General features: G+C 33.6%; 1 protein-coding gene and 1 long non-coding RNA gene across 19 annotated transcripts in view; one reads left to right on the top strand and one right to left on the bottom strand.

Annotated features, from left to right (window-relative positions):
- Window positions 1–26,405, top strand: part of LOC128181137 (nuclear hormone receptor HR96-like) — a 106,690-nt gene that overhangs the window by 46,167 nt on the left and 34,118 nt on the right. For 4 of the 14 annotated variants that reach the window (XM_052849413.1, XM_052849411.1, XM_052849412.1 and 1 more), the window contains 2 exons: window positions 437–478; window positions 23,816–23,853. In XM_052849413.1, the coding sequence (XP_052705373.1) occupies window positions 437–478; window positions 23,816–23,853 (80 nt within the window). Of the gene's footprint in view, window positions 1–436; window positions 479–6,301; window positions 6,790–10,168; window positions 10,911–14,001; window positions 14,038–15,493; window positions 15,602–23,815; window positions 23,854–26,405 lie in introns of those variants that run through there. The other 10 variants (XM_052849415.1, XM_052849414.1, XM_052849410.1 and 7 more) reach the window with 6 other exon arrangements.
- Window positions 1–26,405, bottom strand: part of LOC128181139 (uncharacterized) — a 76,422-nt gene that overhangs the window by 40,798 nt on the left and 9,219 nt on the right. For 4 of the 5 annotated variants that reach the window (XR_008243289.1, XR_008243288.1, XR_008243287.1 and 1 more), the window contains 3 exons: window positions 24,094–24,155; window positions 15,216–15,360; window positions 6,458–6,550 (listed from right to left, as the gene is read on the bottom strand). This is a non-coding gene — a long non-coding RNA (uncharacterized LOC128181139). The remainder of the gene's footprint in view (window positions 1–6,457; window positions 6,551–15,215; window positions 15,361–24,093; window positions 24,156–26,405) is intronic. The other variant, XR_008243290.1, reaches the window with a different exon arrangement.

Raw genomic sequence — 26,405 nt, 5'->3', positions numbered from 1 at the left:
TTGAATCTGTTTGTCTTGGGCTGTTTCAGGTTTAGAGATACTTGACAAGGTGATTTCATGAGGCCGATCTTTTTGCACTATAGCTAAGCGAAACTTGAGTGTGACAAGAATGAGTAAACATTTTTTTAGGTAGTAGTGGGAAATTCGTATTTTGGTTTTTTTTTTTTTTTTTTTTTATGGAAGACCCTGAAGTTCATTTAGAAATAAAGCTTTGTTAGATAGGGTTACAATATGAGAGAGAGAAGAAAATAAATGTGGTTCTCATTATTTAAAGAAACTGCAGATAAAGATATTCAGTGTTTTTATATCTAGGAATTCTGGACTTAAGGGCAAAACAAACATGCTTGCTGCAACTTGATGATATATGTATTGAAGAAGCAGAGGAAAGTGATTTTGATTTTTTTTAAAGATTGAACATAAGAATTTTAAATTTCAGTTTTTAAGAGGGTTTATGGACTATGCTTCTCCATGCAATGAGGTAAGATTCTTCAATCAAGGATAGGAAATGGGAAAAGGTATTACAATGCTCTTACACATGCATGCTGTCATCTAGTTCTGAATTGAACTCTTCTTCTCTTCTCTCCCTCACCCGCCCCTGCATCTTTTCTCCTTGGTCTTTTGGTGAAGAGTTGCATTTAGGTGGTGGTTTTTGTTCTGTTTGGTTGATTTATTTGAAAAGTTTGCAGGATTTTGTGTAAAAAATTGATAGAACATGAGAGTTTTGATAGATATGAGATCTTGGATATCTAAGAACTGCTGTAGAGGATAGGCAAAAGAGAGAATGAATCTCTAGAATTCCCTGGTGTCACGTGATTGGGTCTTGACAATCAAACTGTCAAATGTCTAATCAGGAATCCACAAATGGTACTTCCTGGCACCAAACAACAGCCTGTCTCTTATTTAGGAATATACCAGGATGTAATCGCTGATCGAAGGTTGGGAGTGCATCCTGAGATATGTGATGAGAGAATTTAAGAGGGAAAAAATTGATCAGCGTGTGGTAATTCTGATGGTTCAAAATGTTACATGGAACTCTGCTGTTAAGTTATATTGGTGAAATTCATTATGCTTTTGAACTTTGAAATAAATTACAAACCTTTGACCTGGAAAGTTTATTTTTAAATTTAGTCATTCATATTAAATGATGTACTTTTTTTATCTGACTGACTTTCCATTGATGACAATTGAAATGAAAAGAAAATTGAATCATGAAAGATTTACAAATGGCATATCAACAGGTGATCATATAGAAGATTTTGGGGCTGGATTTGTTTGTTTGAAGGTGGCGGCCAATATTGCTGTATTAGTACATATTTACTAATACATTGAAGTAAGGATTGAATGAAATTAATCTTCAAGTCATCCAATATTTTTTAATCAGTCAATGGTGAACGTATCTTGTGGTGTTATGGTGTAATTTTTAACTAAATACAATATACCATGATAAAAAATAAAAAGTGTGAAAAAGTTAATCATTCATTAATTACAAAATATAAAGTATTTACAAATAAAAAGCATGAATGAGAGAGAGAGAGGGAGATAGAAAGAGCAGTAGCAGTAGAGAGAGAGAGAGCAGTTTCTGAACTGATAAGAACTTCTATTTTACATGATTTTCATTTGGAATCATTGAATGTCTTCATTGATACCTTTCTGCAAGAATGATATTTGATAATATAAATGTATTATTGTTAGTTTTAGACAACTACTGGTATTGTGTATTGCAAAAAATATTGATATCTTATACATGTTAGAATTGCTAAACTTCATATAGGTTGAGAGTCACCTCTAACTAGATTTTGCTGTTTCATTCTACATGATAATTAATTTTAAATGTGCTTTAACTCCCCCCATTTCTTTTTGCCTCATGAATTGTTTGCTTCAATATGATATATATGCTGTTTGTTATGAAACTTTAAAGTATTCCAAGCTGACATATGACGAATAGGCTTCCATAAATCTCATGTTTATTAATTAGCTAAATGTGTGGGGGTTATTATGTGTTTCTTTTTCTCTTGATTTAAAACAAACCACCTAGAGTTGGAACATTCATGATTTTAAACAATGAACTTCAGTGTCGAACAAGTGTACTTTGCACCATTCATATACAATTTTAAAAATTTAAATTCCTTGTGAAAAGACTCCGTAATAATGGCCATGCTTTGTAGATTTTTTTGTTTCATGTAATTCCATGATTACGGTACAGATAGGAGTGTCTGTTAATGAATACCAGTAATTTCATTGCAGATCAATTCTTATTTATCACTCCCTCATAGTATTTCTTAATATATAAGGTTCTGGTTGTAGAGTTTTTAAAAGTCTTTGTACAATTTATGATACATGTACCCGCTCTTTTAAAACCTTGAGACTCTTCCTCAGTTTGCTAGGCTGTTATTGCTTGTTGATCATGCTGTTCCATTTAACAATACTTCTCTTATATTGAGATACCACAAATGCTGCACTGTGGTGAAAAATTCAAAAAATGTCATCAAATATTTTAGGACTAATATTACAGCTTTACTGACTGTCTACAGAAATATATCGGGTTGTTAAAGTCCATAGAAGAGGAGGAGAAGACGAATCCTCTATTTACTTTACATATTTTCAAAGGGTTTACATAGGCTCTGCCTGTTTCCCAATCCATTTGAATTTTCAATAAAATATGTTTAATTTATGAATTATAATTTATAAGACAGTCACTCGGACAAACCTGATAAGTTTTTTGTTTTGTTTAGGACCAAAACTTTCTGTTTATTATTTTAAGGGAAAAAATATAATTAAAAAAAAAACATGTTACAGCTACACTATTGCTACTTGTCGACTTTTTAGATGTAGACGGCAAACTACAAAACAAGTTTTATCCATGACATTGCAGCATCTAAGTTTGGGCAAAACAATAAACTTGCTTGAAAAGTCCAATCCACACTTTGCAAAAGTTGTTCCCCTTTGCGGGGTCAACCCAAAGGTCAAAAGGGAAAAAACAACTTTTCCCTTCTTTATGCAACCAACTATTTAGGCGTCCTGTGAAGAAACCTCTTTGAAATTAATTTATTCCTTCGATGTATGGGTTGCCCCAAATTGGGGCAATAAAAATTCATAGCGGAAACGGATTTCTAATATCAAATGGCGAAGTTACAACCCACTAAACTACAAAGGCTACTGTGAGAAATATATGGGTTTTTCCCCAAAGATGGCGGCCAAGGGACATAACTTTTGTAAAGTGTGGATTGGTCTATCTTGGCAAGACATATCCCTGTTTTCTGTGGATAAGAAAATGTTTTTAAGCAGGAGGTTTATTGGCCCTACCATTGCAACATTAATTGTTATAGACCTGTACTAAGAGGCAAGACATTTCAAAACTCATTTTGCTTTTACTTCTGTAGCCTTTAAGTTTATATCTGTGCAAACTGTGAAAGTGGAATGGCCTCCAAGAAAGGAAAATTTCAACAAATCTCTAAAAAAAATTGTACTAATTACTGTTCCAGACAGATGCAGTAAGTTGTCTATAAAGTACTGTTGCTTATTGGATCATTATTACATTTTCTTGTCATCTTGAAATTAGTGTATGTTTGGGCACGTGAAACTCTTCCAGGTGTTTTGAAACTCAGTTATTCAATTGGTTTGGTGTTGAAGATCGATGGTAAGTTTTCAGAATAATGTTTTTGTGAATTTGGTTGTTGATTCGATTAAGGTTCACCATTCCTCAGCCTCAAAGTATTTTTTTTTTCATCATAAAAATGTTAATTATCCTTCAAACTTTATAAATGAAATGAAATAATATTAAAAGAAATTTGTCGATGGTTAATCCATGCATTTTATGAAGTTATTGCAATTTTGGCCACAATGAATTTAATAGAAAAAATAATGTATACATGTATATTATTATTACAGTAACTTGACCCAAAGGGTCGCATCACGTCTCGTTGCCAGGCACGGATCATCAGATCAACATTGAATTTGATCTGATGATCTGCGCCTGGCAACGAGACGAGATCCGGCTCTTTGGATGAAGTAACTGTTATAAATATATTATATACCCTTGTCTATTTAAAAGTTTTAATTACAAAACTATCTTTTTAAAATCAACTGTATGACGTTTACTTACAAAGCTATTTTGAAACGAACTCTTTTAAAACACGTTAAAATACAGGCGTACTTATTTAATGCATACTACATCATGAGTTTCATAGAGTGGTGATACAGAATCTAAAACCCAAAGTGTGATGATCTGGAAAATCGGATTACTCTCTGTAAAATTGACAGTATCAAGAAGGGAAAACTGATGGGTATATAATATAAGCTGTACCAGTGGATCGGTGGCTCGAACCCCTTTACCTCTAAGTAGGTCTCCATGGAGCCACTAAGCCAAGCAGTTCATTGAAAGCTAGGCTTTTCATAATATTAACACTTCAATACTTATTAAATTGATTTATATAAACGGCAGATTATGGTACAAATAAAACAATTCCGGGTAATTTAGAGTTATCAAACATTGCAGAGGATCAGAGGTCATTAATGAAGTATTGAATAGCAGGTATGAAGGTATGAAGCAGGTATGGAAATTAAAAGTTACTATACAATTATTGCTGTTTTTAAGATCAATTTAATACAATGATTAAGCTACCCAATGAGTACAATATTCAATGTTTTGTTGAGGACCAAAACTTTTAGTATATTATTAAATTTTAAAAAAAAGATATATTTTATAGTCTGTCCCAAGTTATTGCTTCCATCGCTTTTTGATGATTTTGAATAAAATTACACATACCTGTGAAAGAAATACAGTTGAAATTGTTAAAAAGGGAATATATCCAAGATATCTTCATTGAACAATTATCCCTTTCCACTCAGAAAAATTCACAGGAACGAAAACAGATTCTTTACGGAGATTTATAATGAGGAATGTTTACATCTTTTCTCCATTCGGAATACACTCGGAATCGCGCAATTTTTTAACGTTATCATCCAGGCTTATTAATGGCTGTAGCAATGCAAAATCTCCGTAGACTTTCAATTTCGGGATGTGTATTGAAACCTGAAGCGGTAGAGGGGGCGTTTCAAAACAGATAATTTGGACATTTTTTATATTAGTGGATGAACGTAGTTTGAGCACAAAGGTATTTACTATTATTGAAATATCAAGCAAAAAGTGGTGGAAGCAAAAACTCGGGACAGAGTATAGAAAAGACATTACGGCCACTATATTGCTACTTGTCGACTATATAAATGTAGACAGCATATTATTAGACACATTTTATCCAGTGACATTGCAACATCTTATTTTGAGACAAAAACAATGAAGAAATATGGGTGAAGCATCCTGTCTACCTACCCTTATGTTTTCTGTGGTTACTGAAATCATTTTAAGCAGGATGTCTTATGACTTTTCCCTTGCTAGGTTAATTATTATAGATCTTAAAGAGGAGACAAGAATTATTGTTTTGCTTTTAATTAAATGCCAACTTCATTGTTTGTGCATTTGTAAGCTTTGAGTTTATATATAATCTGTGCAAACTGTGAAAGTGGAACTGCCTCCCCTGAACAATAGGAAGAAAGAAAAATTTCAACAAATCTCTATACAAGACTGTCATTTGTAGGCTTTTCGTCCATGAGTTCTTAGTAACAAACCTTTTATTAGAGAAACAAATATCATTATACCAATAACTACTGACAGATGCACTGAGTTCTATATAAAGTACTTTTGCTTAGTGGTTCGTTATTACATATATTAGTCATCTTGAAGTTGGTGTATATTAAGGCACGTGAGACTCTTACAGGTGTTATAATTCAGTTGTTCAATTGGTTTGGTGTTGAAGATCTATGGTAAGTTTTTGTGATTCCTGAAGTATGTATGTTCATGTATTGATAAACAGGTATGAAAATTAAAACTTATGATAAAGATCTGATGGTGTTTAAGGATAATGGTAAAATTTAAAATTTTTTAATTTATGTTTCTTTATTTTCTTTTTAAAAGTTAAAGCAGAATTTTTGTAGAGAGTGGGGAGCAGTAACAGTTCTGTTGCTTTGAAAAATTACTGGGTTAATGAGCTATTAGATAACTAATGCCTAAATGATGGTAATCCAGGAATTAACAAGCTTTGGCCTAGAGGTAGATCAGGGAGATGTTTGCTGATAAGTGGCATATTATTTACTATACAGTGTGCCGACACGCTCAGTGAACCCAATGTGGAGGCAACCCATACATTATCTACTGTCATCTTGTGCATTTAAATGAAGAGAAAAAAAAAAGATTATTTTTTTACCCCTTCAGTGACAATGATATTGTAATGCGTAGACCAGAAAACCGTGAATGTACTGTGTGGATTACACGTGGGGGTATTCTCATTGAATTGGGTCTGCATTGCGTGGAATTTTGGCGGAGTTTAAGATTAATTCTATCTCGTACAGTAGATATACAGGCTTGCAGTCAGTGATTCATGCTTTGTTTTGTTTTATATACCTCGTGGTTTTTGCTGCAATCCATATCTTTCACATTAACTTCGGTTGGTAGTGATGTAATTAGATTGACACCATTCTTTCTGCTTGGCTGCCTCTGTGAAAAATAAAAACATTTATTGATTCGAAAGGAATAATTACCATTGGGCAGGTCTCGTGTGACATTAACACACTTTAACGTGTGGATGAAAATTCCTTCTTTTTTCCCCCTTGTTTAATGGACACAAGTGAGCAAAAAAGGCATGTAAAATGTCCTCAAGGGTTGTAAAATAGTGCAGATTTTGGGGACTTTGTAACTGGACCTTATATGAAACTTGAATGGATTTGGACCCTGAGGTAAGGCATATACCTGTAACTTATTACCTATGTTGAATTCTGTTAATGTGTTAGCATTTTTTTTTTTTATTAATAACTCATTTTAAGAAGGTCGGGGGGGGGGGGGGGGGGGGGGGGCTCAAGACACACTGAAGAATACACCTTACTTTCTGTTAAGGAGTGTTGTTGCTGTTCTGAGCACCTGTTGAGTAGATAACATTAAGTCAGTTTGCTTTGGTGTATCAAATATTTTAATGGTTGAACTATTTCTTGCCTTTGTATTATAATGTTATAATTTTATTGAAAGCAAGGAAAGCAATAAGGAATAGATTCTGCTAATAAAATAAACCAGTAAACCATCTTTAAAATGAAAGAATGAAAAATTGAACAAGTAAATTAATTTCTGTTGTAATTTAAGATTTCTTGATATGTAGTTCTTAAACTTGATCAACAGTATCAACATTTTTACTACGTTGCCCATGCAGTTGTTCAGACTGATGAATTTTAGGTTTTTGGTATATAATTTATTGCGGAAAGAAATATAAACAACACTTAAGCATCTTGAGGTTGAAAGGCTGCTCTTAATTTCACAATATTGATTACAAATTTTAACTTGAAAAACTCCATATTGGTTCCAACCCAGGAATGGCAAGAATGAAAAGAGTTCTAATTTCCAAGTTTTATCAGACGTTTTCTGTGGTAATTGCATTGCTTGTGCACTTTTAATTATGGTATCCTTTTTAAGGTCCATTTGTGATCTAGAGATATCCATTGTATGTAGGCTTTAGACAAGAGATAAAGTTCAAAGGGAAAGGAAGATTTTAATCCATGCTTTTTTCAGATAATTGCAGGGTTTTACCTCAAGTAGAATTGTAATTGAATTTAGGGCAAAACCAATGATTGCATGTTCATTTGATATAAGGTTTGATTTAAAATAGGGCCCTTGGGATCACATGTCTTTATTGCAATTATAGTGTGTAACTGTGTTTTATAAAATCACCAAACTAAAACTGTTATTTATAACCTATTCAATGTAAGAAATCATGTTTGTCTTTAACTAGATTACAGTCAATTTGACCTGGTTTGAACCCTGCATGTCCTCATTATTTATTGACCTCATTTTCTGACCTCATTTGAACTATTTGAGGGTAATATTGTGTCTGTTAGAAGATACAGTGGTAACCAATGATGATTGTGGAGAAATTGATACATGATGAATTATCTGTGGTAGATAGAGGAGGCACGGCAAGGACTGGCATGCTGGCTTAATTCCTTCTCTTGATATTATCTTCGAACTAATTTTTTTTCTTCGATTTCAGCCATTAGGTTATCAGATTTGTATGTTTAGTTTGCAAAAAGACATGAAACATTCCAGCTAATTTCTGTGTCAGGGAGATAATAGCGGCTAAATTAAAAGCTTTCAGTGATTACAGAAATGTTTTAAAGACCAAAAAAAAAAATCAAAAGCTCAAATTGGAATTATTCAGGACCATTGGTTGTCATTGAGGCATCATTGAGGATGTCTTCTGTCAACATTGCACATCAACATTTTTGTGTGTCTGAGAGAGAGAGAGAGAGAGAGAGAGGAGAGAGGAGAGAGAGAGAGTTCTACCTGAAGGATGTTGTATTTTAAGGCATGTCAAACTTAACATGCTTAGTGGCTTAAAGATTCTTTGCTTATACATTCATGTTTCTTTCCTTTAAGTTTTGCATTATTTACATTGAGCTGTACTTCAAAGAAGTATTTTAGCAAATTTTAAACTTACATGATCAATACATGGACTCTGATCAGTTGAACAACTTCTATATGATATGAAGTCTGCCAGACTTAATCAGTTTAGGTGGTCCAATATTGTATAAAATTCTTCTTGCTATTTTTAGAGTCTTCAATCAAACTCTTAATCTATCATGATCAAACAGGCCTAATGAAGATTATAACGTGTGTTGAATGCATATAAATTAGGATTTTAAAATACGAAATTATTTTCATTTTTACCCATAGGATTGATAAACAATTTTTTTTGGGGGGGGGGGGGGGGGTTAAGGAAAACTAGATCATTGCAAAATTAAAAACTTCAAAGCACAGTTACCTGTTGCAACTAGTCATATGTCACAGAATATCATACACATTTTCAATACCAATACATGTACATTTATTGTTCTGTAAGGTACTCTGCATTACATACATGTTTGTTGATGGACTGAATCTTCAAAGTTGAAAGCAAGGATAATGATGAGGTTTCGTGAATGCATTTGAATAAGTTTGAAATTAGATGTAACTTGTGATATCAATTTGTTGAAGAGGAGGAAGTGGAAGCTCCATCTGTTTAGATCATGCAGAGAAGGAGTTTCAGGGTTCCTGAAGATCTCCATAATTCTGTAACGAGATGCCTCTTCATTGCCCGATTCTGACTTATGATGCACAACATAAACTGATGACAGAGACAGAATAAACCCAAGTGATGTCTCTGCTTCATGCAACGGTTGCATCTATTGCACAGGTTTGTTCTTTTTGCAGCGAAACCTTAGCAGTGTTGTAAGACCATTCAGAAGATTTATGAAAGGAGTGCTGGGATTTTATGAAATATTAACTTCCAAAAAGAAGATATTTTATCACGATGCCAAAAAAAAGAATGATACAAATGGTGGATTACATGGGCTAAAACAGAAAAAATCCAGATGTTTTATGACATCAATCTTTGATAACCTTGATGAAGTAAACCTATATTCCTGAGAGAGAGAGAGAGAGAGAGAGAGAGAGAGAGAGAGAGAGAGAGAGAGACCTCTAAAGTTTCTGGTTGATGATTAACTTCAATTGCCTCTGATTTATGTTTAATTCAATATAACTGGACTTAAGCACGTGAGTTATTCGGAATGAAGGGGATGTAATTACTTGATACGTCGACCAACGCCAGAAGTGCATCTTGAAGTACCTACTTGTTTCAGCCAAATTTAATTTTTTTTTTTTATTAGCATTCATTTATGACTTTAAATAAAAGCCTTCATTCCAACATCAACTCACCATCTAGTGTACCAGACCAATTTGTAAGCAGGGGGTGATGATTTTATGTTTAGTTGTTCAGAGCCAAAGCTCACTGGCCAGATGACCAGCACTGTGGGCCTTGTGTATATTCCCTCTTTTCAAATACACAGACAGCAGTGTGTAGGTAACTTACCTATTGTTTGTTTTATGGGGTATTTACATGCGAGGTTACACATGTAAGCCTTAATGGTCAATGAGTGGAGAATTAAATGGCTGGGTTTCTCTGGGCCGTTATTGAGAGGCAAATCTTGAAGTGGTCTGTCAAGTTTACGATTCTTACTTAATTACACTTGTTCAGGTTTTGCATATCATTTTAAAAGATTTTGTTTGTTTAAAAGGAACGGTGTGGAAGTTTTTCACACATTGTCAAGATTTTTTTTCAGTGTTGTTGAATTAGAACTATAAGGAGCAATGTTTTTGCCAAGGAAGTAGGAATAACGCCTCTGTGCTTTCTATACAGTGGTATTCCAGCTACCAATGTGTGGAACTATACCTCATAGATGTACGTATTTCCTGCTTTATGGGACTAGGATATTGAGCTCCAACTTGTCAATGTCTGACACCAGCATATCACCGTTAAAACTTGGATGTGTGTTATGTACGATTGTCTTAACTCCTTCCCTAGCTGGCACAAGTAGGTTTCTCCATGTCTAAAAGTCAGAATTCCCTCTGTAAAAATCCTGCAAGGAATTTGATTGCCACTACACCTTGAACCAGTGATATTCATTTGGTAGGTGAGAGAAAGAAAGAGAATTTCCACCTGGAATTTTTACCTGTCTCATCCCATGACCAGGTTAATCTCCAGCCACAGGTGACCAGTGGGTGGGTTACACTCATTTTGAAAATTTCATTGATTTTCTGATGGAATGACAAGTTTGCAGTATTTTTTTTCGTTCAGCAATGGAGCCACTTGTTTTGCTTTCATAATCTTAGCAGGGAGGAGCTGTTCATAAATGTGAATTAGAATGGTGACTTGCAGATCTGTTAGTGTGTATGTGTGAATTACGAGAAATTACCTTTATTTTTGAGACATACACTACTTTTCTGTATTATTTCTATTTTTACAATGGATTTTAAAGAGTCCCATATGAAGTCATTGGTATGTATTGATTTATTGTAACATTAACAAACATTCCTCTCTTTTCTGTCATTTTGTGACTACCTGTAATAGAAAGGTGACTTCAAAGACAATTTAGGTGCTCAGAAATTATATTTTAAAATATAATGTGCTATTGATACCTGGTTAAGTAGTTTATTTGTCATTCTTTTCTTTTATTTTTGTTCTTGTAATCATAAGAAATTTGTGCACATAATACGTGGAACGCAATTTGGTATTAAAAGTTCATTACTGTATGCATGATCAACATCTTAAGGATTTACAGCAATATTATTATGTAAATGATGGTCCAAGTATTATTGATAAAATGTGTGTACATGTGTTCATGCATGATTTAATTGAGACAGTACTGCATCATTGGAATGTACAACTGACTCATCTTCCCAGCTTGGTGGCATGAACAGTGAAATAATGTTTAGAGAAAAGACAATATTAATGAATATTTGTAACAAACTAGAAATGACTCTGAATTTTGACCCCATATTCATACACAGTTCAGCTATTTGGATGACCAAAGGGTTGTTTTACCAATAATTGTTTGTTCCCTTGTTTGCCTATTTGAGGGGATGGTTGGGATGGGGGACAGTGAGAAAAGACAATGAACCACTTGAAAACTGAGATTGGAGGTAGTCTTGCAAAAGGTATGCCATATTATATTAACACAAGGTAGTAGCAATTAAATGGTTTAGAAATACCCAGTGAAGGCTCAGGAGTAACTTGCTGTGTTATATTAGCTAACTAAAGAATGTTCCAAGCTTCATAAGGAGTATGTTAGTTTTGATACATGAGGTATGAACCATATAGAGCAATTGTAGCACTGTAAGCTATGTGTGCCATTTCTGATCATTCCCTCTTGATTGAAGTATGGATTTGATATATGTTAGAATATGTTCCAAGCTGTGTGAGGTATGATTCAAGTGTAAGTGAGGTATGAACATGTGTATGTGAGGGATGAACAAGTGTATATGTGAGGTATGAACATGTGTCTGTGAGGTGTGATCCAAGTAAATATGAGGTGTGATTCTGAGGTGTATGGTATAATCCATAAATGTTTATAAGAATGATTCAAGTGTATGTGGGTAGTGATCCTGAAGTGTTTGTGTGGTATGGTATGAGGTATGAACAAGTGTGTGTGTGAGGTATGGTCAAGTGTATGTAAGGTATGATCCAAGTGAATGTGAGGTAATTGATCCAAGTGTATGCGTGGTATGATATTGGTTACAAGAGGTTTGATCTTGAAGATAAATCCTAATTGAGTGAAAGTCTCAAATTTGTATGTGTCGTTAGCATAAGTCGATATTTTGTAAAAAAAAAAAAAAAAAAAAAAAAGAAAAGAATAAACTATAAATAATTATTTGATCTGCTTTTTTTCTTTTTGTTTTTAACGAAAGAGCAAAATGATCATCACATTAAGTAATTAATAACACTGATAATTCAAGGTCTGTAGATGATGCAGAAATGATATTATGTAAGGCACTGAAATTCAATATCTCAGTGTAACAGATGAACACTGGCTACTGTATAGAGTTGCAGTTAGATGCTTCACACAAATTATGAATATGTCCTGCAGCTGTTCTGACTGAGGTCAATATTCTTTCCTCACATCCAATGATTACGTTGCAACCATTTCCATAATCTGGCATTCATTACATGTCCTTTGGATGGGCATTTTCGTGGTTATTAGTCTGATCATTTTGTTATTAAAGGCTTTTTTTTAGTGGTGTTTAAGGCAGATTCTAGCTTATGGGTTAATGACTATTTCATGATATAGCCTCCCACGTTTTTATTTCTTTCTTCAAAAGTAAGTTTTAATTTCGATTTTTAGGGAACCAAATGTAAAATGTGAATAAATCTATTGCAAATAATTATAGGTTTTATTCTTGATATAGATATAGGCTGTAATTTTTATTTCAAAGGGCTACACATGGTAGTTGCATGAGTTTTAAAAACTTGGAGAGAGAGAGAGAGAGAGAGAGAGAGAGAGAGAGAGAGAGATTTTTTTTTTACTGTTTTCTAGTCTAAAGTGCCACTTTTGAATCCAATTTTTTATTAGGCATATATAAATAAGTTCATGTAAGGTGTATGATATTCTGAAATACAGTAACTTTGATTGACTCTAATGTCTCAAGCACATAATTTTGGTATCTTATTTGTACTCAAAGATTACATTCAAGTATGCAGTACTATAGAATACATAGAGTTGGAGTCCAATGGATTTTTTAATTGTCTGAAGGAAATGCAGACATTAATGTACTCTTAAAATCCAATAATTTGTGTTTCATTAATAAAAATGAGGACTAGATTGAACAAATTTTTAGATCTTAAAGGGTTGTTATTATACAACCAGTATTTGTTTGAAATTTAATGTCCCAGAATTGATGAATTGAAGTAAAAAGCTTGAAAGAAAACAGGATTTTTATTGTGTTTCAAACCTGAACATCAGCCATATTGTATCAACTTGTATCAGGTTCTTGCAGAAAGTGCATCACAGATGAGTTTAAATTAATTTTTTTTTTTTTGAAATCGTGACCGATTTTAAAAAATCACTTGTTAGTGTAAAGTATCTCAAGAGTATTGATCCAGTGTGTAAATTAAAGAAAAATTTAAGTGCCAAGAGGTTTTTTACAAAGTTTCTTGAGAGTCACACATGAGTATTTGAATGTTAGGTTTTCTTGATAAACACTTGCCTTGTTTAGTTAGGGAACCTCTTATGTACACAGAACTAGGCCCTAATGAAAAGATGTTTGCTTTTCTGAGTTAGATAATTTAACCCACTGCTTCAACAATCTAAGGCAGGATTTCCCCTTAAAGAGAGGCCAACAAGTCAATGGTGCTATTCTTTGGAATACTGTTTTTCTCCTTTGGACTCCCAGGGGAATGCTTCTGAGGTGCCAGAAGTACAGAGAAGGGGGTGGTCTACTATAAAGAAAATGTACTTATTGTGTGGTGTGAGGAACTAAGGTGTGGTTTCATGGCACCACATCGTGTGGCTAATGTGAGAATTTACTAGTGGTGTCTGTTGTGTGAGGACCTAATGGTAACATTTATGTCTGGATGATTCTATATGTGTAGTATTATAAGCTTTGGAATGTCTCATACTGGAAAGAAGGTAATGCTAAAATTATCCTTGTATCATTGATAAAAACAACCACTAGTATTTGTGAAAGTTTCAATTCCTTGTTTCTAAAACAGTTTTTGCCACAATGAAGGGAAATCCTGCAGAGATTATAGAAAGCATGTTACTTGAAGTCTCCCACAGTGAGGTTTACATCAGTTTGTGTAGTGTATGGATTCCTGGGATCTAGGATATTGACAAACTGTTAGAACATGGATTTTAATGGGATAAATGTTCTGTGCTGCATAATAATGAGATAATGTTCCTAATGCTAGAGACGGTTCTGACATCTGTCAGTCACCAAGCACCTGTTGAGAGAATTGACTGACTTCAGGTATAAATACAGCAGTATTTATAGATTTATGATATTGGTTGATTTCCAATAATATGATGGTTGTTTTAATAGAGGGGGGGGGGGGGGTGGTTGACCTATTTAAATTCTCAATGATCCTGTCAGGAAATGTGTATACCTGAATGATGGGGATAAGGATTTTCATAAATTATTATGTGATTTATCAAGCTGTCCAGACTATGAGACACATTGCAGACTGTGGTAATCTATGGATAGCTTTATTGACAGCCAGGGACCTTCATCATGTTCATGGTTTTCTTCTGAGTTAACACTGTTGGCTATGGAAACCTATTCCATTCTCAAAGCATCCCTCTCCAATAACCCCCCCCCCCCAATAAAAAGACCCCAAAATATCTCCATGCAATTGTCAGCATTGCCATACATTATCATTTGTTTATGTTTTTATGATCTATTTATAACACTAAGTTCAAATGCACTTTTCTGAGCATCAGCCTAATACTTGAAGATGAAGAGGCTTGACTTGGATAATGTTCTATTCCTCTTCACCTCTATACTGTGTTGAAAGCATCAAAAGCAAATTGGGTTTTTTAATTATAATCTATTTAGACAATGCATTTTAAGATTTTTATTGTTTGTGACAAAAGGAGTTTCGGCATTACTGGGGAAGGGGGTCCAAAAGGTGATACATTAGTATCTGTTCAATTTTATGAACAATTGAATACACTGTAACAGTTAATCAGACTTGCTTGATGTAAAAAGAAATTTAAACAACTTTACTATATATACAGATTCAGCACAGCAAGCAATTGTAGTTTTGATGCAGACAGACTTGTAATTAAAGCTAAATTAATTGCCTTACTTGCATGACTTCAGTCCACAGTAGGTGACATTTCACCATATCTTAATCTTTCATATCTGCATTTACAGTTAAGTAGGCCTTCCTCTGTGTAATGCGGTCTCTCTCGCATCACACCCCAAATTTCCTGTCTGTCCAATCACCCTTCCTTAAATAGAAGTACATAATTGATCAGCGAGTATTTGAGAATTTTTGACAGTTCAATATCAGAACTGATCATCATGTCCCCCTTTCTGTGAGTGTGGAGCCCTACTGACACAGTAACTTTTGATTTACTGTAGACTGGATTCATCTGATGTCTGATACTACTTTACAAAGTTCTTTGGTCAGCTAGGGTTTACTCGGGGAAAAAACACACACACACCATGGATCTATCGGCCTTTTATCAAGTAAGATTGTTTGGTAAACTTCATTTAATTGTAAACAAAGTGGAATTGGAGTACTCTTCATTGGTGTCTGAATATAGTGATCTTGTTAAGATGTGCATGTGATGCTGGGCTTGTTTGTATATCTGTTGTTTGTACTTTGCTTTATGGATTCCAAATTGTCTTATTTGATGGCTTTATCACATTTCAACCAAAATAATGTCCTGCTTTGCTTTGAGCATGTCCTGTTTTTGTCCATTATTTGAAAGAAATAAACAAATGAACATGGCTATGGGTGTGTATGGGGTGTTTTTCCAGAAAAGATGAGATGGATGAATTTGATATTCATCTCACAGATTGAACTTCATTTGAGAAAGCAAAAATATAAGTCAGATGTAATCTGTTGTGCTTGGAAGTGTATAGAAAATTGACTTATAAGGAATAAATTGGACAGCTACACAGCTACCAAATTTATTCAGATATAACCTGGGTTGGATCAGTTTTAAGTTTTTTGATAAGGTGTTTCATGTTTTATAAAGCATAAACTGTCCCAACCCAATTCCAATGAGAGCTGTTCAAAATTATGGGGACAGAGTTATTACTTACTTGTGTGGGCATAACAAATTAAAAATGAAGTTTTCCTGAAACATAATTTTTCATAGCTATGGTGCCAGAAAAATGATGACTACAATAGTTTCTAAATATGAAAAATTGAATCAATTTTTCTCTATGACTCTTGATACTGGTAAGTTTTAATAATATTTTCTTTGATTCAAACTATTGGTAAGTTTTTCTGACATTTACTTTGCCCAAATTATTGAACAATCCTCATATTTTGATGAATTTAGTGGGAAAATATTTTCATTTCTCAAATAATAATACTGGACTTGTTGAATGACTATAAAGATATTTGAAAATAAGAATGCAGTGAAGTTCTCTCCTTGACTTATTCAGATAGTTACTATGTTCTGGTAAATTGCCATAGATGCATTTAGAAATTTGGACTGAGTTGTTTATACTTATGTGCTGACATTAGCTGAGAGCAGGTGTACTACTAGTATTGAAGTTATATACATCCATCATCAACTTCTGCCCTCCCCCTCCCCTCCCCACCAATCTCCATACTATCTGGCTTTTATCCCAATATAGATTTCTTCAGTATGTATTATATCCAAGTGATGCAATTTAATCTTGAGGGTGAGAGATCTAATTCCTGTTTTACATACAATATTGAGCAAAATATTTACAATACCTGTCTGGAATGTAGCTTATCATAACATGAATTAGTATCAGTTCAAGCTGTGGGTATTAACATTGACTAATTTTGTTGATAAATATCATATATACATGTATCAACAAGTTAAAAATATGTTGTCTCTCTATTGGAGTTTTAACAGCATTTTTAGGAATTTTGGAAGGAAATAATGCACTATGACATCTCCCTATCTAAAGAAAAATGAAAATTATGAAGTCATGACATAGCCATTCTCTATTAATTAAATATCAGAATGAAATTTTTGAACTTATAAATTGAATATCTGATTTTCAGAATATTGTCCTTTGCATTTTGTTTTTTTCCAGTGATAATTCCATAGAAATGAGAAAAAAATGATCAAACTTTATAACTCCTCATACATGTCAATTAGGCAGCAAAAACTCATATCAATATAGTGTACAGTGTATTACCAAATTCTCTCTTGTAGAAATAAACAAAATATGGAAAGAATCTATCTCCCCCCCCCCCCCCCCCCCCCCCAAAAAAAAAAAATAGAACACGCAAAAACAAACTTACAAAAGATTAAATAAGTAAGTGTTATGAATGAATGAGCTAGATAAGTGCACACATTGCCTAGTTTTATTGAGCATCTCCTCTCATTTATCATTGTCTGCAGTGTATTTTATTTATGTCAGCTGCCTTGTAAGGACTAATCAATATATGTTTAATCATGTGGTGATGCATGCCTTTTGTTTTTTGGTCGTCATTCTTGCAATGCAATCAAATGCCATGCTGAATGGAATTGTCAATACTGGTTTTCTCCAATGTTGTTTTAGGGTTTATGATTCTGCATTCTGTTCAGTTTTGAATGGAAACTGATACAGCCGCTTGCAAAATATTTATTGCATAATTGGTGAAATAGTTGGGTTTTTCTTTTTGAGGGGGGGGGGGGGGATTAAGATACTAGAGAGCATGATTTGTATCGACTTACTTATTTTCATTTTACAAATTTTGTCTATTACTAAAAATGTACCGTATTTCACGGAATTTAGGTCGATACTTTTTTCCCCTGACATGTGGACCTCGCCCTATTCATCGCTTCGCCCAATTTATGTTTTTTTTTTTTTGGTTGGAATTTTGCAAAAGTTTATGCAACCCTCCAATAAAATCATGAGTGTTTACTGTAATACTGCTTGAATTTCTGTGTAAAAATCGTATGGATTTTAATCAATATACTGTAGTAATTTATCATTTAAACAAAATTAAATGTAAATAGATTTATTTCTTCTTACATTTCTTACTTAGATCACTGACTGAATCATTAAATGCTGTCATGCATTTTGATCGTGTGCTTACGATAAACAGGAAATCGATTTCGCGCAGTAAAAGTAAAATGAGAACCGTACAAAGGGTAATTACGGGGGGAAATATCGTCGGGTAGAAATAAAAAAAAAAACAATTTGTTTTCATAATAGAATACATGAACAAGTCTTTTTCTGTATATTCAACATAACACTTTCGATGAAATTTTAGCCAGGTGTCTCTGAAATCAGTCTGGGTAGCGCTGACTTTATTTATACACAGTTGAACTCTCGGCACGTGCTACTCATGCCTGCAGATCAGAGGTTGACTCGTGTGTATATGCACAGTAAAAAGTCACATAGAGACACAGGGTGGCATGTGCTACCGTAGTCATGCCTCCAGGCTAGGTAACTATCCCCCAGTTAACACCAGTTTGTACACATGGCAGGGAAGTAATAAAAAACGATCTTAAATTAAAACCGGCCGTACTGAATTATTTGGTTTGAAAATTTTGACGCAATTTCAGACATTTTCTTACGATGTTTTCAAGAAATACATTTTATTTCCCTTTTGTTTAAAACTGTGAAATAAGATTAAAGGCTACTATATGATAACGTTATTGGTTTAAACCATTTATTCATTAGAACTAGCCGTAATTTTTCGACCAATTCTTCGAAGTCGACCTATTTATACTTTTTTTTATTTTATGGCTGAAAACGGCCTCCTTCGCCCAATAAACCGTATCGACCTAAATTCCGTGAAATACGGTAAGTCAAATTTTTTACATGGAAATATAAGGTAAACCAATTTGGCGTGAGTTAACTTGTTTATTGATGTTGCGTCAGTTGTTTTTTTGTTAAATAGTCTTGCTTTAATATTGCTTTGATGTTGGTTGGAGATGGAAACAGAGATGGTTAAAAAAACTAAGTCTTTTTAGCAGGAAAAATAGTGCCGTAAAAGTTCAGTCACCCCCTAGCGGAGAAATTCAGAATTAAGTTAATGCGGAGTTCTAAAATTAGAAATGCTTAATGGCAGCCAGAGAACAGTGGGGGATATAATTTTTTATATTTTTACTGCAATTGTGTTATGTATTAATCATGTAATTTCAGAAAAACCATCTGATAAAAAGAAATTATGTAAAATTGGAAAGATCTCGCCATCAATTTCTACCTTTAGAACTGAGAGTGGCTACGACTATAGGTTTATTGCTGATGTTTATGTGTGTCTACACGTTAAGGTGAAATACAATGAGCAATAATGGGCAGGCCTCGGTGGATTACAAAGTCGGTGATAATTAAATTAAAGTTAACCAAACTTCCCCAGACAATCTGTTAGCACCTTTTTCTGCTTCGTTCTTTTTATATTCTTCCTGCTCAAAAGTTTTCTACACATTCAACATTTTGTAAGCGCTGTAATTATATGGATAACTTTTTGATCCTTTTAATTTTTTTCATCTTTGCTTCAAAAACGTGGTTGAGATGTATTTTAAATGCTTTGCACAATTGCTCACTGCTGATTTGAGCGCCTTAAAAAACGGGGGTAAATGAAGCATTTGCAGATGGCTTTTAAAAGTGTGGTAATCATTTATATTAGGTAAATGGTATGTATGTTCATTCGTTTGAGCTGCTCACAAGAAGTGGTAACACGCAATTTGAATGGTGAAGACAGAAAGTTATTGACTTTGGAAAAAGCTACAAAAATATTAGTTTTTTTTTCAAAAGAGCTTCAATTTCAAAATTGTGGTCAAATAGAGTGCAGGAGGAGTTGCAAATGTTTATTAGGTATAGCTTAATATTAAGTGGGTTTTTTTTAAGGGATTAAGGGGAGGATTGTTACACAGTTACATTGGAGATTTTTGAAAATTGGATATAAAATAGATGGAAGGATTATATGAAATAATTTGTTTATACAATTTTGAAAGCAAGAAATGAGACTGCATCTGGGTTACTGGTCCTTTGAAGTAAATAAATCCATATGAGAGGCAATTATTGCAATCACAAATTTTTCTTATCATCAATACTTAGAGATTAAATGTATGAAAAATAAATATTATTTAGAGTGTCAGTTATATGCAGAGTATTGTACTATGAAGGCACCTTTTTGCAGCTAATTGGAATAACTTAATTTTGTTTCCTTGAAAAGTTTAATACTGATACACAAATGATGTTTCGAATGCAGATTCATATATATAAATAAAATTTAAGCAAAATATGACATATATACCTTTAAAGCTTAACTGTCTTGAATTTCTTTGAATACTTATATTCATTGCAAGTTTGATTAGCAACTTTGTCAGTTGTCCAGTCTTATTTTTGTCAAACAGATCCTATTGGTTCCTTCTTACCTTCCTATTATGTTCATAATACCCGGGAATCACTAGATTTCCTGGTGGCTCAATTTTCATGGAATTGGTGGGTACCTCCAATCCATGAATTAATAAATTAGGGTAATAAAGTCATATTTTTTTTTGGTAGGTACATAAGAGATTACACAAAATTACGCCCCCACAAACCTGTAAAATTTAACTTTTCCTCGAAAATTGGTCTCTTTGGGTGTAGCTGCTAAATGTCTTAAACACGGAGACACTTGCACTAGCTCACTTTTCTACATATTCCTATAGACCCAAGGGAAAGTCAATCAGTTCTAATTTGCCTAATCTTGTCAAATAATTCTCAGTACCTTTCAATGGTGGAATTATAAAAAAGATTGGGGAACAAAAAGAGAGATAAATAAAGAAAAAGAAGGTTTTATTTTTTGTGATGATCTATAAATACATAGATGGGAGGTAATTCAATCGCAAGGTGTGAAAGGGAAAATAGATATGAAATGCATGCAAGAACTGGACATCATTTGTTATGGTTTATATATATGAAGGAGTATTTTTTAATACAGATCTATGAGCAACTGAGAATGAATTAGTAAGAATAATTTTGGTGGGGATTTTCAAGTTGTTACCAACCAAGATCCATGTAGTTTATAGACTGTTGACTCTGAACTCTTTATATTTCATCAATATTCTTTCTTTAATTATGGATTTAGTAAAAATCACAGTTTAACGGATATGTAATTCATGGCAAATGATCCTAGCAATACAATATGTTATTATGTTGCACTTCAATCAACATTCAATTTTGTGGATCAAGTCAACAACAAAAACCCAGGAAAACTGATATTGAACGAATTCTGATGAAACCACAGTATGCAATGGGACTCTCTCTCTACTGTTGTTCCTGAGGAATTTTCCTGATCGGTTAATATGTACATGGGGCATGTATTTGAAATAAAATTATCATAAAGGGTCTTGTGGGTTAATTTGATTCACCGCACATGGACAGAATTTATTAGGCTTGGTGGATGTGTACGATCAGTACCGGCCCCTCATGCTTGTTTAACAGGTCCAGGTACAGTGAATTTTGAATTCAGCCTCTCATCTCCAAGACTAATGGATCATGTTAGACTGTTAGTGAGCTTGTGAAGGGGGAACATTCTGCAGGGGGACTAATATAGGAAAAATATCTCAAGATAACTATGGTAAAGTTGAGACATGCATTTTAACAATTGTTGTAGATGTGAAGTATTTCCTGTGTATACAGATAGGAAGCCAGATGTGTGTCAGTGGGTGGGGTCTGGTATACTGTACAAAGGCAGAATTCATAACCGAAAAACTGCAGCTAATCCATCACAGGACTGTGTGCTGTTGTTTCATGCACAACGGAATAATCTGCATATTTTGATGCACTTTCAGTGTTGAATATGTCCTTTGTTAAAATCTATATTTTAAGGATCTGTGTTTTGAATATGTTTACATTGGTACATTTCTGAATGAATTTTACTATAAGTTCTAAATATCTTCTTTGAATGGTACATCTCTGAACACTACCTAATGTTCTGCTTTACATGAAACAGTTCTGAATGATCATAAATAATGAGGATATATAGGTCTGTTACAATAGTTATGTTCTGTTTTGAGATACACTTTTAATATTTTCATTTTTTTTTTGTAATACATATTGTTCTAAACATATCTGATTATTAATATAAATCCCTATAAAATTTTTAATGTGTTTCATGGTATATTTTTTTAAAAATATTTTCCATGAAACAGGTTCTGAATAGGTGGGATCAGAAGAATCCATACATGTGTGTGTTTTGGATTGTCTTGTGCAATGTTGATAACAAAGCTCGTCTATGATCTATAATGAACGTCCTGGGGATCTATAACATTGTGTTGTGTATGGAATATGTGCATTAAGTCAACAAAAGCAGACACTCGCCTCATCCTGGATGTAACGAAGCTGTGCTGAGTCACATGGAGAGAGGCCCATTGTATAGAGTGACAATGCTGTATCATAACATGTAGGAATGCTAATTGATCACTGATCTATACACAGCCAGCGATGTTTAGATGGGCCGTCGGACTATTATTCGTCAAAATGTAGATAGTTTTATGGTGTTTATTAATCATTTTTTGACTCTTATGTGTTCTTTTTTTTTGCAAAAATACTTGATGTATTACATGGTCCCATTTTAGGCTTTAGGTATATAGGGCAGTGTGAAAATTCAGTCAGTAAGATTATGAAACCATATTGAATAAAGGACACTTTTTGAATTGCATCCAATTATACCAGGGAATTTATAAATTTTGTGGGAATAAAATTTTGCAAGTCTTTATGTGTTACCGAAACATGGAGACATAATTTTGTTGATTTACTTGTATGATTAATAAAGTATTAATCTGTTTTTATTTGTTGAGGATTGTCATTTCATGCATTAACTAAGCTCATGACTTGCATGAAAAAATTCAGCCACCAATACATCACATATTCTAAAGATTTCACAGTACTTGTACATGATTAATCTGCAATAATTAAAAGCTTTAGCCAGTCAATTTGTTTATACATGGAAAAACAAGAAATTGACAAAGTAATTTTTGAACTTTTGATTCAGTCCATTGATTTAATATTTTGATTACCTAAAGAAGTGGGAAGACTTTTGTAATTTTTATAAGGTTTTTTTTTCTTTTTTGAAATTTAGACTTCCGGTTATTTGGAAAACACAAATAGTTTTAACTTGTGTCTGCAGGAGATATATTTTGTTTGCTGATTGTATGATTAAAACAATGCTTCGAGAAAAGAACAGGTTGACCAATAAGCACTGAGACAGAAGGGTCCCCAAACATTTACTGTCTTGAATTAACGAGGATATGCATATCAGGCAAGGTCTTTGGAGCAGACTTTAAAATGAGTTCTCTTGTCATTTCAGAGTACACTTGACTTTAAAAACAATTAGACATTTAGAGGCAGTTAAAATATTATCAGTCGACTTTTGTTGGCAACCCATTGTAGGATTGTTGGAAATTAGGGGCAGTCATTCGGGGTGGTGTACTAGATAATATCTGGCTTTATTTCTTATTAAGTCCTTAAGTGCTCAACTTGAATACGATTACCGCTGGGTATATTGTTAGATAATGGTATGTGTCTAGTGTTTTAGTGCACAATGACAATGCTTCGTTTTGTAAAGTACCCTTTACCATTGTGTAGAGGTCCTGATTCATCTTACATTTTACATTAACATGAATTTTTTTAAAATTTGCATATAATTTTCAGCAGTTGAGTTAAAATGAAAATAGAAAAAAAATTGATCAGGAAAGCCAATCAATTTGTACACTGAATTCCACTGAAGAAAATAGAGTATAATATTTTTTTTCTTTTTATTTTCAGTATCTGTATGATGATTCTTCAGTGAAGATGGATCTAAGGTAATGTATTAAATAATAATTATGAGAGAGAGAGAGAGAGAGAGAGAGAGAGAGAGAGGAGGAGAGATTTTGTTGTTGACTGAAGGGAAGTAATGCAGTTCAGCAATCTTGAAATTGTTGTGGAAGGATTCAGAGTTACCTTCCTTGGACAATGTGTGATTGAGTGCAACAATCATTATTTTGGCACACAATTTGCATTTGGAGATAATTTTCCTCTATCAGTAAACAATTTTTGATTACCTGTATGCCTGGCTTATGCAGCAGTTAATGCAATCAACTTCCTGTAGTTCCAATCAGCAGCTCTATTAAGCAGAAATTTTAAAGATAGAAAAGTGTGAAAAAGCTTAAATGATTTGTTAGAATTAAAAATTTATTTGCAGGAAAGGAGAATCAAATTTACAATTGCAGGTGTCAGAAAAAATTTTCATATCAAATTTTCTTCACGGTCAATGGTTCCTCTTACCTCCCTTTTTTTTTTTTTGGGGGGGGGGGGGGGGGGGGGGTCAGGTATTTAAGTCTTGTAGTAAAGTTGATTCAATTGTCTATTTATGTCTTTGCTTGTTTAATTTAATCATCAGAAAAAAGAAAACAATTAAAATACTCAAATGAAAAACCTAATGTTTCTCTATTTGCTCTTCAAAGTTCATCAATAAATGATTTCTGATTTATCGTTGTTTCTTAAAATATATTCCCTGAAGTGTCAATTGTTATTTGTATATGGAATATATCTGCTTGGATTTGGAATATTAGAGATCACATTAAGATTTCTTTGTATGGACAAAAAAGTTGTGTAAAGGAAATTAAAACAGTTGATGGGATTATATTCATTTATTATGCATGAGGCAAGATCCTTCAGTTTTCTGAATGTGTCAGATTTTGGGTGGCATAATTAGCACTAGCTGGGTTATTTACACTGTGCATGCATAATTCAGAAAACAGATCTCGGATAAATGGGGCCACTCGTACCTTACAGAGACCCCCAAAAACCCTTTGTTTTTTGTAAGTTTACGAATCATTGCTAATTGACTGTTGTGAAGTCCAACACGTTTTCTCGCTAACATGTCTTGTTTGTTGGCGACGGAAGATCGCCGAAGATGAACAACTGAGATTCAAAGTCATGAATATGTATGACCACTAATGAGAATAGCCCTGTATGGACACGTCGGAAGAGCACCGCGTGGCTTGTGGTTCCTGGCTCGAGCTGGCGGTGTCTCCGTTATGTGTTGTCAGAGAAAAGTACAACCAATTCATTTACGTGAAGCCCCTCGTACCAAATGTGTCAGCTTTACTATCTAATGTCAGGCCTTTCTGTTGTTCTTCAAATGATTACACCTTTCTCTTTTCATGTGATACACTTAGAATATGATTATGCTTATTTCACAAGTTTCACATTGCGTTTGATTTATTGTAATATAAATCGCTTGGCGTAAAAAAAATGTATGTTTTTTCCTTCAAATTGTCAATTATTAACGAGCATTGATCTCTTTGATTGATTTGAAAAAATATATTTAATTAGAAAATGAGTGAGAGGGGAGAGTTTTATCTGATTATTTGTATGTAAAGGTTTGTTAATTAGAACCTTGATTTGTATCAACAGGCACTACTACAATTTTTAAATTTATTGATGTATGTAGGAAATATTAATTAAAATACAGTATCGTTATTATTAATGCATATCTTATATATATATCTTCCTCAGAAGAGGTTTTAATTGATAAATTGGAACAGAAACATTTCCAAGTTTAGCTGAGATGAGCCATACAATGCAATATTTGTATTTTTCCTGGCTGTTATCTTTGTGTATGTATTGATTGGGAGCATTTTTCCTCCAGGTTTTATAAATATTTGTGAATGCATCATACAACCAGCTTTAGTACAAGTTCAAGTGAACTGGAGATGAAAAGCGAGGGTTGATTTATTAACAATGGAATCCATTTTTCTCTACTTCACAAATTCTGCAACCAAATAGAGTAGGGGGTGGGAATGAGGAAAAAAAGAAAATAGCTCTTTTTTGTAGATCTGAAGATCGAGTCATTAAAATATATGATCATAGACAAAGACTTCTATGTTTTAAAAAATGAAAGGTTGACTGTGGTTTAGTTGGGAAAAAAAGTTGCGAAAATAGTTGAGGGCTTTGTACTTTTCCAGTATATTCCATTCAAAAAAGACATGAACTAAAAGAAAAATGGCTTCACCGATAATTATTGAAGAAAAAGGAAGGGAAAAAAATTGAAGGAAAAAAAAAAGTGAAGCTGAAATATGAAGGGGGAAAAAAAGAGAATAAAATTTACAAGATGTTCTGGCTGAGAATGCATTCGGCAGAGACAAGTAGATATGGTACAGCATGCACGCATCTCGGGGCTGCTGTTGCAGAGAAATGACATTTGGTGATGAATGCATTGTACCTTACATCAGCGTAGAGGGAATCTCGAGAATGTTGATTGCTTGCCTGCATGACTTACATAGTGATAAGATAGGGGAACGGAAGAGCCACTTTAAGTAGGGCTTTGTTTTTGTTTTTTAAATGTTTTTTGTCTCTCTTGCTCCATTCA

The sequence above is a fragment of the Crassostrea angulata genome, chromosome 4 (assembly GCF_025612915.1).
Source record: "Crassostrea angulata isolate pt1a10 chromosome 4, ASM2561291v2, whole genome shotgun sequence".
NCBI classification, from domain to species: domain Eukaryota; kingdom Metazoa; phylum Mollusca; class Bivalvia; order Ostreida; family Ostreidae; genus Magallana; species Magallana angulata.
The sequence above is the reverse complement of the archived record's forward strand: the minus strand, read 5'-3'. Positions and strand labels throughout refer to the sequence as shown.